Source organism: Beta vulgaris, chromosome 9 (genome assembly GCF_026745355.1).
Source record: "Beta vulgaris subsp. vulgaris cultivar EL10 chromosome 9, EL10.2, whole genome shotgun sequence".
Classification (NCBI taxonomy): domain Eukaryota; kingdom Viridiplantae; phylum Streptophyta; class Magnoliopsida; order Caryophyllales; family Amaranthaceae; genus Beta; species Beta vulgaris.
In genome coordinates, this window is record NC_079210.1 from 4,612,932 (window position 1) to 4,627,870 (window position 14,939).

Consider the following 14,939-nt stretch of genomic DNA (forward strand, 5'->3'; position numbering starts at 1 on the left):
GGAATTGTTCATTCCACTATTTCTCAACAATATGTTTAATTTTATAAGGTTATTATTATTATTATTTTATATTGTGAGTTTTGTGCAATTAGTTGAGCGGTATTTTGCAAATTAGAAAACCAAAATCGGTTTCATTCTCAAACCATTAGACTACTTTTGTTATTTCTGTCACGTTAATGAAACAAAACCCATAAACCTAGTACCTTTTCGTTACTTCTCCAAGCCCCAAAGAAACCCAAAACTAATTTCTCCCAAACCCGTGAAACCCTTATGGTTCTGCATCCCTCTTCCCTGTTCCCTCGATTTGCTATTGAAACTCGCCGGTGTTCCCCAAGCTCGCAGGAGATGTGCTAATCGTCGGAGCTTCGGCACCGTTGCTGGTTTGTTGTCGCTGCTGTGTTATTTTGCCTATGTTTTTCTCTCTCCTTGTTGTTCTCGTCGGTGTCCCTAGTTTGTCGGACCTGCTGCTGCTGGCGTCGCTGCTTCGCCGCTAGCTCGATGTGTCGCCGCACCACCCTCATGCCTCGCCGGACCTGCGACCACACATCTTTTTCCTTCTCTCTCGCTGATTCCTCTGTTCTTCGCTGCTCTTGTGAGCAGAGGTATATTCATACTCTTTTCTTTCTCTGATGTCTACTACTATTTCCCTATATATTGATTTAAAGAAACTAATGGTTAAAGTTATGCTAAATATGAGTTTTTTTCTAATAGCTCATGAAATTACCTTACATTTTTTGTAACATACCCACTGGATTGATGGTTATCTTTTTATGACATGTCTTCCTAAATTAAGTCATATCTTGCTTCTTAAATTTATCACGTCATCCTCATCATCAAGTAGAAGAGAAAGATAGAATTGATGCAAGATAGAAGATAACAAACTGATTCTGAAAATATATTTGCTAGTGTAACTTACTACAAAGCACTACAAAGCACACACTTTTATAGAAATAATACTAACAACCTAAGCCTATAATCAGGAAAACAATGCTAACACACGCACACCATTATGCTAAGAAATCTCACCACTAACAACAAACTAACAACTTCCTAATATTAAGCCACTAATACCATTGACTTTGAAGCACTACAACCAACACACCCCCTTGCTTCAAAGAGCATACTTCACTACAACTTGAACTATAGAACTAACTTGCAATGTCGACTTGAACTCGAAACAAACGAACATAGCTAGCCTCACGACAAACACGGCTTCAACCACGACACTTGACTCTTGCATAGTCAAGACCTCTTCAACTTTCTCACGACCATAATTAGATATCACGTCCTTTGCCACGAACATAAAACAACCATGAACACAACCACGACTTCATGGCACAACTGCGACACTCGACTTTAGAAGAGTTCTTCTTCGACCTTTTGAACATAATTTACTTACTCAACACGTCCTCCATATTCTGGATCACAACTACGACCACATTTACTACGATCTCGATTTTCTTCACGACCTCGGCCTCGGCCTCGACCTCCTTCCTAACCGCGACGACTACCTCAACCATAACTACGACTACTTGCATACCCACGACCTCGACAACCCATTAAATGGGAACCCATCGACAAAGTAAACAAACAAGCACACCCATTTCTTTTTTTTTTTTGTTTACACGCACATTACAAAACACACTCAAACATTTTCACTCAAATTTGGAACAACTGACAGACATTTTTTTTTTTTTTTTTTTTTTTGGTCACGACTTTAATTTAAGATCAAAACCCGGAATTGCTCTGATACCATGTTGAACATAAAAAGGTAGAAGAGAAAGATAGAATTGATGCAAGATAGAAGATAACAAACTGATTCTGAAAATATATTTGCTACTGTAACTTACTACAAAGCACACACTTTTATAGAAATAATACTAACAACCTAAGCCTAACAATCAGGAAAACAATGCTAACACACGCACACCATTATGCTAAGAAATCTCACTACAAACAACAAACTAACAACTTCCTAATATTAAGCCAATAATATATTTGGTGATGTGCAAAATTCATTCCAAAAGGGGGAGGGGAGGCGCGCGCGACGAGAGTGAGGGAGGGGGAGGGGGCTGCCGGAAAGTGCGAAGGAAGGAAGGAGGGGAAGGGGAGGCGCGACGAGAGTGAGGGAGGGGGAGGGGGTTGCTGGAAATGCGGCGCGAGAGGGAGGTGGTTGCCGGCGACGGAGAGGGGTTGCCGGCGAGGGGAGGGGGAGGGGAGGGGGAGGGGGGTTGGGGTTGTTGGGGGGTGGTGGGTTAGGGGAGAAGGAGGGAGTTAGATTAGTTAGGTTAGTTAGGGTTTTTTAGAGTTTTTTAGGATTTTTTAGGGTTAATTAACACTAATGACTAACGGAGTTAACTGGCGTTAGTCATTAAGGGCATTATTTGTCATTTTTCTAAAAATTTGGGGTATATGGTGATTTTTTTTAAAAGTTAGGGGTATCTGGTGAATTTTGAAAAAAGTTGGGGTATTTGGTGAATAAATTTTTTTGTCAGGGGTATTTGGTAAAAAAACCGTATTGTTAACTACCATGAAAGTAATAACAATTTTATTCGTCTTTTCTTCAATCTCCTTACTATGGTCAATTGATACAATTTATATTAGTACAACTATACTTGAACTCATACTAGTTATTATAGAAATATATAAAAATATAACAATTCACATGAAATTGCTATATAAAACTGTAAAAACAATTTATGAGTTCTATATATACATACACTATACTCCATTCACTATTAACTAGTATTAGAAAATTGCAATTAAACAAGCCCTTAAAATAACTACTTAACTAGTATATGAATTCACCAAAATTAATGGGCATAGAAATAATGATAAGTATAGAATATCAACAGCATAAAGTATAGAATATCAACATCATATCATTATTGTAATTGAACAAAATCATATCACAGTATTAGTGATATCATGCCATTTTTCAAAGCAATTCATAGAATATCAACAACATATTATTATTGTATAGAAATAATGTTCAATTTATGAGGGATAGTTATTGTAATTGAACAAAAGCATATCAGTGATAGCACACCATTTTTCAAAGATTACTGTAGAATATCATATCAATACTGCAATTCTCAAACACAATTCTTTAACTATAGAATATCAATAGCACGCCTAAGATGAAAGAGAAAAGAAAGATGATAAAAAATATAGCAATTTGTCACTGTAATTACCAAGAAATCATTACAAAATTGAACAACAATAATTCAAAACTGTAAGTAACAAGAAATTGGGGACGAAAAGAGGACATAACTTCTGCAAATAAGGTGGTTGCCGATTGGTGGTGGTCGGAAAAAGGTGGTCGCCGACGGCTGGCTTCTCTTGTCTGGGGTTTAACCTCTCACTCCCTTCCACACAAATTAGGGTTTGAAACTTGAGGGGAATGGAGTTAGAAGCTTAGTAGTGAACTAGTGATGGTATCTGGAAAATATCACCATCATCCACTTTTGAGAGTGAAGAAGAGGCATTTGTATTCTATAACAATTATGTAATAAGGCCATGTATATATTGTTTGTAAAGATTGCTATGACAGGTGATCGGAAAACATGAAGAGGGTGGTAGAAATTCAGCAAGTTATTTCTTTTGGGTATTATTGGAGAGGATATTTCTAAGCTTCTATCTTCTTTGCCAAATGTTGCTTGTTTTTTGTAGTTGCAATATTTGGATATAGGAATTTTCATTACTGGCTGAATTTCGTTTCATTATCTTTATATTTATGAGAGGTTGAACTACCCTTTTATAGGACAAGTGTTCTTTTATTTTTATTTTTATTTTATATTTATAAAAGCCTAATTCAATGAGCATGATTTGGGTAGTTAAGAACTCATCAATTATAATTTTCAACCAAATTAATGGGTGTTAAATGTATAGACATTATTTCTATTTTTAAGTATGCCATAGATTCCACTACAATGGAAAATGCATATTTATTATAGGAATTTGTTTTTTTGCATGGCCCTCAACCTCTTTGGTAATCGTTAATAAATGGTGGTAAAGGGAATGAATCTCAAGTGTAATGTTACAGAGGACCCATCCTTAAAATCTCCTTGGGGAAGTAATTACAACCACTAAGTTTGTGTTTTTTTTCTCCATGGGAAAACAATCTCACCCTTAAGCTTGTGTTTTGTCCAAGAGGAAGCAATTTTCATTACTATTCATTACTACCTTACAGGGTGGGATGAGATGGAATAAAAATTTAAGAAGAAAAATACACACTCAAAGATAAATCACCATTACTATGGGAATCAACAATGATTTTCTTTACAAATGTACATACAAATTCGTTTCTATTATCACCTTCCAACATCAATATAGCTCTCCAAGATTACTCTCCAATCCATTTTTAACGTTCTCTCTCCTCAAGATCACCCCTTCAAACATTGCTAACAATGGTATCACTCTCCAATATGCTCTTCAATTTGAATTAATTAATTGTGCAAGTTTATGTTGCACTTAATTACACTGAAGTTTGAATAGAGCTACTACTAGGAGTCTCTACAAACTTTTATTGGGGATTCATGATGGTTATAAGATATGTTTTTCATGAATGTGTTTTTTTATTTGTAAATCTAGGTGCCGTCTGCCTCGTCTGATTATAAATTCGGGAAATGTCAATTAATATGTTATTAGGTTTTCTGGTCCGTTTTCTGGTATGTTGGCTTTTTTCGAGAAGTTCGTATATTTGTTGTACTTTCTCAATTTCCTTCTTTGCTGAATGCAGAAATTGGAGCTTTTCGTCGCACAGTTTGAGAGAAGCAATTTGTCCAAGACAAAGTTTCTTTTAATATTGAAGCTCCTAGTAGTTCCGTGAATCTTTTTTTTTCTTTAGAACTAAAAGTTGTCAATTTGTAGTCATTGGTGATGGGTTCAATTGAATCAGAAAATTCTTGTGATTGTAATGAATTCATGGAATTGGCAATACAAGAAGCAAAACATGCTTTGGAGAGACTTGAAGTGCCAGTTGGTTGTGTGATTGTCGAGAATAAGAAGGTCATTGCTTCTGGTAGTAATCGTACTAACGAGACAAGGAATGCTACAAGACACGCAGAGATGGAAGCTATTGACACCCTTCTACAGCAGTGGCAACGGGATGACGGACTTTCTCCAGCAGATATTTCTAAGAAGTTTTCAGAGTGTGTTCTGTATGTTACATGTGAGCCTTGCATAATGTGTGCAGCTGCTTTGTCATTTGTGGGTCTAAAAGAAGTGTATTATGGATGTGCTAATGATAAGTTTGGAGGATGTGGTTCAATCCTTTCCCTACATTCAATGAGCTCTCAGCACTCTGACTTTGCTGAACCAAAAGGCTTTAAATGCACTGGAGGAATAATGGCATCTGAAGCAGTTTCTCTTTTTCAAATATTTTATGAACGCGGAAATCCTAATGCACCAAAGCCCCATAGAACAGTCCTTCAACCCTGATACCTCTCCCTTCTTTTTATGTTTTTGATCTCTTGTGAGACTGAACGTTGCTTCTAAGTGCATTGATGATACCAATGATAAGTGTGAGAAGTCGATATCTCAAAGGGTAAAATGCCCGGAAGTGGTCAGGGTCTCTTTGGCACACAGTAGTTCTACGGGAACTGCCGGCAAACTTTGTATTGCAATTGTTCTGCTCAGTTCTGTGGCATTGAGGCAACATCTCATTATGGACTCGTTTCCAGTGGTATCTATAAGCTCCGTTATTTAGGTTGAATGAGTAAGTGTCCTGGTCGCTCCGTCTATTCCGGTGTTCCTGACCTTGAAGACGCATGGCATAAAGGTTAGTTTGATTTATTCCCAGATTACTTTCTGATCTTGTGAGAGTATATTGTCTGCTGGATATTTAGGAATTGATGTTTAGCAGACTGAAATTTTTTGGAAACTCAAAATATCTATTGCAAATTGGTTACAGTAGACGTGGTCATGATTTCAATTATCATTCAGTTGCAATTTATTTTTGATAAGTAGTAACTTCTTTGTTTTCTTTCTTGTTTTTGATTGCTAGCTTTTATATAGTAGGAATTTTTCTAAAGCCTACTAAAGCCATATTATAGCTCTATAGTTGAATACTGAATCTGAGCTTTATATCTTGTTTGTTTCCTTGCATATGTTTCCACATTCAGTTACCTCGATATAGGAGACGCGTTGTTGTTTATAGACCAGAAACCTTCACTAGATGTGTCATATTAAAGCAAAGTATGGCTATATTGTTATAATATCAAGAACTTGCAATAAATGAAGAGTTAGGCTAAGTACTAAGAACACACGATTTCATCCTTCACTGTTCTCAATTCAGAGCTCAGGATCTAGAACTAATGCATTATTGAGAGGTACTTCAAATGAGAGAACTACAATCCTAAAACTTTAATTTTCTGAATGAATGTAAAACTGAGCATCTAAGAGTTTATATATTATTACAGGAGAGAGAAGAAAGAAAACTAAGCTGAGTGAACTAACATAGAATAGCTAACAAACTTATTACAATGCTTAACCAACTTGAGTCTTCTAACTGTTGCTTCTAACTGCTTTTGCTGAGCTGGCTTCTGTTAGATTGTTGACTGTTGCTTGATCTTGATTAACATCCTGATCATCAGCACACTCACTGATGTTATATTTAACACCCCCCCTCAAACTAGGCAAGATATCAACCACGCTCAAGTTTGGATAAAAGTGTATAAATTGTTGAGAAGGCAACACTTTTGTGAAAACATCTGGAATATGAGAAGATGTAGGTAAGTATGTGAGCTGCAGCAATCCTTCAAGAACTTTGTCCCTTGTGAAATGCACATCTATCTCTATGTGCTTTGTTCTTTCATGATGGTCAGGGTTCTTGGTAATATGTATAGAACTTTGATTGTCATAACGCAAAGTGACTGGTTTAAGCCTTGTAACACCAAGTTCTTCTAGGAGTCTAACCAGCCATGTTACTTCAGCAGCAGCTGCAGACATAGTTCTATATTCAGAGCTACTCTTTGATACAATCCCTTGCTTTTCAGATTTCCAGCTTACAGAGGATTTACCAAGTAATAAAACTTATCCAGTGATAAACCTCCTAGAACCTAGGCAAGCCCCCCAATCTGAATCTGAATAAGCTTGGAGAACTAGAACGTGTAGTAAGATACGCTAGCCCAGAATAGTAGCAACATATTTAAGAACATGTTCCAAAGCTTCAAAGTGAGACACTCTAGGAGCTTGTAGAAACTGACTGAGATGATGTACACTGTATGCCAAGTCTGGTGTGGTGTGTGTAAGAAAATTCAATTTTCCTACTAAGCACCTATAATGACTTGGATCTGCATAAGGAGGCCCATCTGTAGCTGAGAGTTTGAGATTAAGTGGCAAGGGAGTAGCAACAACCTTTGTGTGAGAAATACCAACAGTAGCAAGAAACTCATTAGTGAACTTCTTTTGTGTGAGACAAATGCCTCATTGAAGGGCCCTATATACATGTATCATTAATAAAAATAGCAGAACAGTTCATATCCTTGCAGAGTTTAGGAATTGAAATAAGATTGAACTTAAAATCTGGGACAAACAAGACATTTTGCAACTCAATGCCATTGTTTAAGTGAATTGTTCCTATATGTGTGACTTTTACTTGTTTTCCATTAGGAATAGCAATGTGATTATTAGCATGTGTCATTTTATATGTTGTAAAAAATGACAAATCATGGCACATATGATCACTAGATGCAGTGTCTATTATCCAGGATGTATTAGACCAAGAAGTGAAGCAATGTGTACCTGCAACATGTGCTGAGTAATCAGGTGTATCATTATGTGCTGCAGGTTTTTGTTGATTCATCATCTGAACAAACAAGTCATACTGATTAGCTGTAATTGAAATGTTGTCATCCTTGACCAAATTGTTGCATTCCTTTTCTGTGTCTGAGTTACAACTACAGCTTTCTTCTTGAAAATGTGAGCTGGATATCCAACCAACTTGTAACATTTGTGCTTTGTATGACCACTCATATTACAGTGATCACAATGAAGATTACTCCACCTTGTGCTCTCATTGTTGTATGAGTTTTTGTTGTATCTCTCTGAGGAATTGTTATTGTATCTCTCTGAAGTATTATTGAAATTCTTGGATCTCTCAGTGTAATCTATGAACCTTCTCTTGGCAACAGCAAATGCCGTATTGTCATCTGAATTTGTATGACTACTGTATAGTTGTTTGTGCTTCTCTTCTTGCATTAGTACCCTGTAAGCTTCAGAAATACTAGGAAGAGGTGACATCATAAGAATGCTTCCCCTTATAACCTCATATCCTTCATTCAACTTCATCATGAACTCCATTAGCCTTCTGTCTTGCTGTGACTTCAATAGCTTTCTTGAAATCGAATATGAACAATTCTTACATTTACAGATAGGTATAGGATCTGTTGAGTCTTACTGATCCCATAGCATCTTCAATTTGGTGTAATAACCAGATATGCTCTCTTGACCTTGTTTGATGTCATTTAAAGATCGCTTCAGTGAGAACAATTGAGTACCAGAAGATTGTCCATATCTCTCTTCTAAATTGTTCCAAATCTCACTAACAGTAGCAAAACGTAACACATTTCTAGCTGTATTTTGATCTAAAACTCCTAACAGCCAAGAAATCAACATATTGTTGCATCTTTTCCAAGCATCAAACGAAGGATCAGTAGAGGTAGGTTTCGGAATAGAACCATTAACAAAACCTAACTTGTTCTTCATAGACAAATTGATCAACATTGATTGCTTCCAATCTCCATAACAATTTCCATCAAACTAAATTGAAATTAATTTCATTTCAGGATTGGGTGATGGATGAATATAGTACGGCGAAACTGGATTTTGAGGATTATTTTGAGAATTATCAAGAGTATTTTCATCATTTTGAGAGATCGGCATATGCGATTTTCAGATTTTCAATCGATTGAATAAGAAAAAAAAGTGAAATTATGAATCAGTGTATGAGAACGAAGATTGAATTCGAATTTGAAACTTGATGAAATCAAAATCACACAATCAATAATTGATTTCACTCAAGATTTAATCACAAAAAATACAGAAGAATCATTACAGCTAAGAAATGAGAAGACATTTGTAAAGAAACGCCTCTCACAAATTTTGATGAAATTGTGGAATTACAAATTCTCCAGAATCACAAACTGGAGCTATGATACCATGTTATAATATCAAGAACTTGCAATAAACGAAAAGTATTAAGAACACGAGATGTCATCCTTCACTGCTCTGAGCTCAAGATCTAGAACTAATGCATTATTTGAGAGATACTTCAAATGAGAGAATTACAATCCTAAAACTCTAATTTTCTGAAAGAATGTAAAACTGAGCATCTAAGAGTTTATATACTATTATAGAAGGAGAGAGGAGAAACAAAACTAAGCTAAGTGAACTAACAAAAAATATCTAACAAACTTATTACAACAAACTTGATGTGTCTTACACTTAGATATGTACCCGCACTTAACACCCATACCTACGTATTTGTCTAGGCAAGATAGCCATCGTACAAAATGCTTGAGGGTGAAGGCAATGGTGGAGCATTACCAGCATATAACAAATCTTTGATGGCATGACTAAGTAGATAGCATAGGTGCTGCATGAGTTAGGAATGTTGGTGACAGCCATACAGGAACAAAGCACAATAACAAATGAGCCCTTTATTTCTGCCTATGTTGTTTGAGTGTAGTAAAATGACATATTTTGAAGGTGCAAAAGATTTAAAACACTACAAAAGTTAAAATGCTGCTAGAATTTTGAAACGGGTGATTGAAGTATACTATATGTGTGCCAAGGAGTACTTTCTGAAGCATTAAGAAGTCATAAACCAATTAGAAGATTTTTTTCATTTGCTTTGGGATTATTGAAATTCAAAGATGTTTGAAGAAGTGGGGTTTGCTTATGTGCACATTTGTTGCCTGGTGTCAAATTATAACCTAGGTGACCTTGTTGATGTGGAAGCAGGTCTTTGGATTCTAACTCTGTAGTTATGTTTCCTTAACTGCGTGGGTCGTTGATGAATGATCATAAGTGATGACTAATGACACTACCACAGAATATACAATGTAGTTTAAAATCATGGTGTTCTTGACAATTATAGCTTAGCAATGTCAAATAGGTCTAGACCAGGCCCCGCCGTGCATCTTCTCTGAAAACAGCCTAGCCTGTGTAATGTCCTCCGTTAATCCTCTCCCGGCTTCTATACAGAATCAAATGATGCACCTTTAGGGTTGTGAGGTACGGGTGTTGCGAACTTGCGGTGTTGCCCCTTCAACCACCTATGGTTCTCACTTCTCAATGGTTTATCACTGATTTGTTGCATCTGTTTACTCATTTACTAGATAAATTTTGTATCGATTTCTGCATAATAGTAGAAGAGGTTTAATGAAATTTTTAATTTGAATAGGTTGTGTTATTTCACCTATTACCTTTACGGAAAAGAAATGACTTAATGCATTTGTGTGGTATAGTCATATTTTACTTGGAAAATCCTTTGTAATCCTCCACATGTTCTGAGATGTGTTTTGAGGTACACCTGTACTCTGAAAAAATAAATTGGGTTGTCGAGTAGTTTCTTAGTTTTTCAATCTTGGAAGAAGCTGTGAAGTAGAAGAGATTTGATAGAAATTTCATGAAACAAAACATTTTATGATCTGACAAAAGTTCTAAATATACCTCCTTCACTGCCAGATTTAGTTGGACGTGGTGTGGAGGTGGGTTTAAACCAGAAACCAACGTTGTGAAACTCGATAATTGATGGGAGGATCAGTTCGGTGGAGAAACTCTAACCAACGGTTCTTGTTCTTGTTCTTCATTTTTACCAAATATTTCATTTTTCATGTGCCAAACAAATAAATTGAGCTTCTGGGTGGTAATATCAAATAAAACATGACCAACGTATTGTTATGATAGAGAATAAATGGGTCGAGATGTGCAAAATTTGGATGAATCTAGGTAGGTGTATATATTGTATATTGTGGGGGTGAAGAATTGTAAAAATTCAAAAATTGAAAAACAAGTAGTCATTGGAAAATTAGGTTTAGCAACGACTCTTTGTTTTGGCATGGCCAAGCAGGTGGTCCAGGGAGGTTCGGTGGCGGTCTAGGTGTGTATATTGGTTAGGGTAGGGTCAATTCTGCGGGTTGTCCAAGTGTATAAAAAAGGCTCGTATAAGTGAAAGGCGCTTTAGGTTGGAGTGGAAGAGACCGGTCTCGAGCTGGGATATCATAATTTAATGGAAGGATGTTACGGAAACGAGCCGGCCGCATTTGAGCCGAGTCGTTATTAGGCGAGGCTTTGCAAGCTAAAGATCCAAGCTGAACATGGTGAATTATGATCAACACTATCCACTAACCACATGATTAGATATCAAGTGCAACTTCACTATTCCAAATTAATAATTAGAGATCTTAAAGTTCAAACTAGTACCTCAACAAATATGCCTAAAGGAAATATTTAAACTAAAAAATACAGAGGAAGTATATCTTTAGCAAATATAGGATCCATTCTTTGGAAATTTATATTCTTTGGCAAAAAATCATATTCAACATTAACATTGCATAATCACATTCCTTTTTCTATTTTCAACAGAAAAATTTCAGTGATGTAGACAATTGGTTGTGAGGAGATGGATTATGGGATGATGAAAAAGACCATATCACAAAATCTAACACACTTCTAAATCTTTTCATCCTTTCTAATGAAAGCGATTAATCGTTAGCTTGTCAGTCAAAAAAATCTACATATTTGAAGAATCTTATATGATCCTGTGAATACAATAACAGTGAATTGTGGGTTTTCATGCCTAATCTTTGCTCATTGATCTTTTATGGGTATGGTATATAGAATGATTTGAGTCGTAGAAATGGGTATGTACAAGCTTATGTACCTTTCCGTAAAAGTAAATGCCTTGGAAATATTTACATGTATTTATTGCAGGTTAACATCAAATTGCAGTCTGCAGAGTAGGAAGGAGGATATTATTCTCCTTAATACAAACGACGATCCAAACTAATGATTTAATATCATATTTTAGGATGTAAGATCTAACTTGCAAGTGACCCTATATAATGGCCTGACTTATTCGGGTTGAGACTGAAGATCTGACTTTCTCAGTTCAACTTTTTTAATTAGGAAAGATAATTGGTCCGAAAACTGACCCCTGTTCGACTACTAGCTTGCAGGACACACCAACTCAAAGGCTGGGTACAAGGCTAAACAACCAGTAATAAATGTCCAATATATTGATGGAATGAGGATTTGAATCCTGGGCAATACCCTGAAATTCGGGATGGTATTCCACTGAGCTACCACCTCTTCTTGGACTTGCTTAGCTCTATTGTGTAGACATGTATGTATGTATTGTATCTTTCTAAAGTTAAATACTGAATTAAGTGGGTAATCATCAGGGTTTTAATTAACATAAATATCTCTTGTATTTGTTTATACTTGGCTTCTTGCAATGATTAGTGCCCCTCCTACCTCTTCTATTTTCCTCCCCCACCCTCTCTAAGAAAAAGGAAAGAAAGAGTGCAACTTTATCAAGTAAAAGACTCTATTATTGCCATTGTTACTTGATAATTAACTTTATTAATTCTGTCATTTTCCAAGATATAGCTAATGATGTGGGGGTAAAGAAGAGCATAATGCCTTGCATCTGGAAAAATCCTCTTTAAAGAGGAAAGACACAAGAAGCAAAGTTTGAAAGCTACCTTAGTTGCCCAGTTAATTTTTTCCCGAGTTCTTTTTAGATGGCACCTTAATTTGGTCATGGTTTATTATCTCCTTAAGTTGTATGTTCTCTTCTTTTTAGTTACTTTTTTAGTTGAATGAGTTTTTTCTCCGGGACAGGTGTGGAAATCCTTAACAACAATCTCAAATCTATGCCTGTGGTTAAAGTTAGTAATTATATCTTTGAAATTTTTTGGGTTTGATGTGATGAATATCACTTTTAGGGTGAGTTCGTTTAAGATAAGTTCAAATAAGTTAAAGTAAGTTCCAAATTATAAAATAAGTTTTAATGAATTCCAATAAACTTAGATAAGTTTGGACAAGTTTTAGTAAGTTTAGGGAAAGAAAGTTATTCTGCGTCTTAGACCCGTGATGAAAAATATGAACATGAATGACTTAACCGCTTATCCAATACTTCTCCCGTTAACTTTTGTATGGAACACTTTCTTCTAGTGTCAATCTCAAATAGATTGCAACGCTACTTCATTTGGCATTGAGTTCTCCGTGTATTTCTTTTCATCACATAAATTTCTCTTTTTATCTCTCTTCTCTCCTTAAAAAGTGTTCATCCCCACATTGCAATTAAAAATGAACGGAAAAGGCAGGTCTTACTATTTTGGAAAATTTGATATTACTAGTCCTGACCATTGGCAATTTGCTAACTCATTAGCTTTTAGAATGGTCATTTAACTTAAAAAAACTTGTTAATTATGATGCATGATAGTGTTCGATAAACCTTTTTTCAATTCTGTCATGTATTGTAATTAACATATTAATCAAGGTCAAAGACCATGTTAGAAAAAGACTCCAAAATTTGGACCAGTTTGTGACAATCAAAATTTAACACCCTTTAGTAAGTTTAAAATCGGCCATAATTCAGACTAGTGTCAATTTTCTTTTACTTTTCGACTTGATTAAGGAGAATTGACTGTATTCTTGATTTCACGTTATCCTAAAAGTATGGATAGTCCTGGTGTTTCGCATTTGCTTCTATGTCTTAGTGTGTATCCGGATCCCACTCGCCACTATGTATTGCAGATTACTTTAGGCGATTGCTGAATTATTTTTGACAGATCAGGTACAAGTTGAACAATGTTAGTACAGGAAGAAAGCTGTTTTATACTTTTATTATTGTGGAGATGTTGGGTAAAGTGTTAGGTTGTCACCTCCTTATTTTTTTCCCTCAGCTCATATCATATATTCATATTCATAGAGTAATTTGAACCAATGAAATAGATGCTAATGATCGATGTGACATTCTAACCAAAGTCCCATGAATTGCTAGACTATAGGATTCCTTCAATAAATAAGTTGGCATCATATACACAAGTAGACTTCACAAAATTTATATTTTTTTTTATCCATACAAACTATAAAGACAAGGCAGTACAAAGTATAGAGAAGGAGAGGAGGGATTCAAATTTGTGACGTATCGTTCACAACACCTCAATCTTAATCACTAAGTTAAGACATTCTTGGTAAATTTACATAACAACATAGTTCGTAGATTAGTGATGAATGATATGTCCAGGACCAAATGTAACATGATTCATTGAAAAACTCATGAATTGGTGTTCATCAATAAATGGACCAATGAAATGAACTTCAAACTAAATTTTATTCATAGGTTATATATTTAAGATCTTTTGTTCACCAAAAAAAAGATATGTATTAAGTTTAATCGAAGGCTTATCAATGAACCTTTAATCAAATATGATCATTTCTTTTGAAAGGAAAATATGATTCTCTTATACAAATTGATAATCGTAAATGAGCATGTTAATCCTAGGATTAGTTGTTAACCTGAGTCCTGATGTTACCATTTTTTTAGGGAAAGATCTGATGTTACATTAAAAGAACCTGAAACAATTTTATTTTCTGGAAAAAGTATTAAGGAGAATTTATTTTGAATCTAAGATTCTAAGTTACATAATCGTCAATGTAACCTCAACCATTGTGTTAGAGAATATATGTTAATATTCTCTGTTTATATATTCTGTGCATATGATTGTGATCTATTGTGTAAATATAGCAAGTGTGGATTCTCATACAATAGTTTGTAATGAAACCTATATAATGTGAATGAATAAGAAATCCCAGTCAAGGAACTTACATGGTATCAGAATTTTTTAAGAAAGGAAACAAATTTCCTTCTCCCCCTACTACTCCGTGATCTAGGTGTGCCCCTCATCCTTTTCCCTCCTTCT

The 14,939-nt window shown here is 35.4% G+C and overlaps 1 protein-coding gene across 7 annotated transcripts; it reads left to right on the forward strand.

Annotated features, from left to right (window-relative positions):
* The first annotated feature begins 206 nt into the window (after positions 1–206).
* Positions 207–12,391, forward strand: LOC104883262 (tRNA-specific adenosine deaminase TAD2). 7 transcript variants are annotated; one of them, XR_007269568.2, is made up of 3 exons: positions 207–602; positions 4,742–5,782; positions 12,179–12,391. XR_007269568.2 is itself a non-coding variant. In XM_048636022.2 (2 exons), exon 2 carries the CDS (start codon positions 4,882–4,884, stop codon positions 5,440–5,442), a length of 561 nt encoding a protein of 186 aa, XP_048491979.1. In that variant the 5' UTR covers positions 207–602; positions 4,742–4,881; the 3' UTR covers positions 5,443–5,992. The 7 variants fall into 7 exon arrangements, 1 of the variants encoding a protein (XP_048491979.1); XR_007269567.2 differs by lacking the exon at positions 12,179–12,391 and adding an exon at positions 8,790–8,944; XR_007269569.2 differs by lacking the exon at positions 12,179–12,391 and adding an exon at positions 7,693–8,175.
* The last annotated feature ends 2,548 nt before the right edge of the window (positions 12,392–14,939 follow it).

Excerpts from the sequence above, each read along its gene's own strand:
- LOC104883262 (XM_048636022.2), top strand. The coding sequence starts at position 4,882 with ATGGGTTCAATTGAATCAGAAAATTCTTGTGATTGTAATGAATTCATG.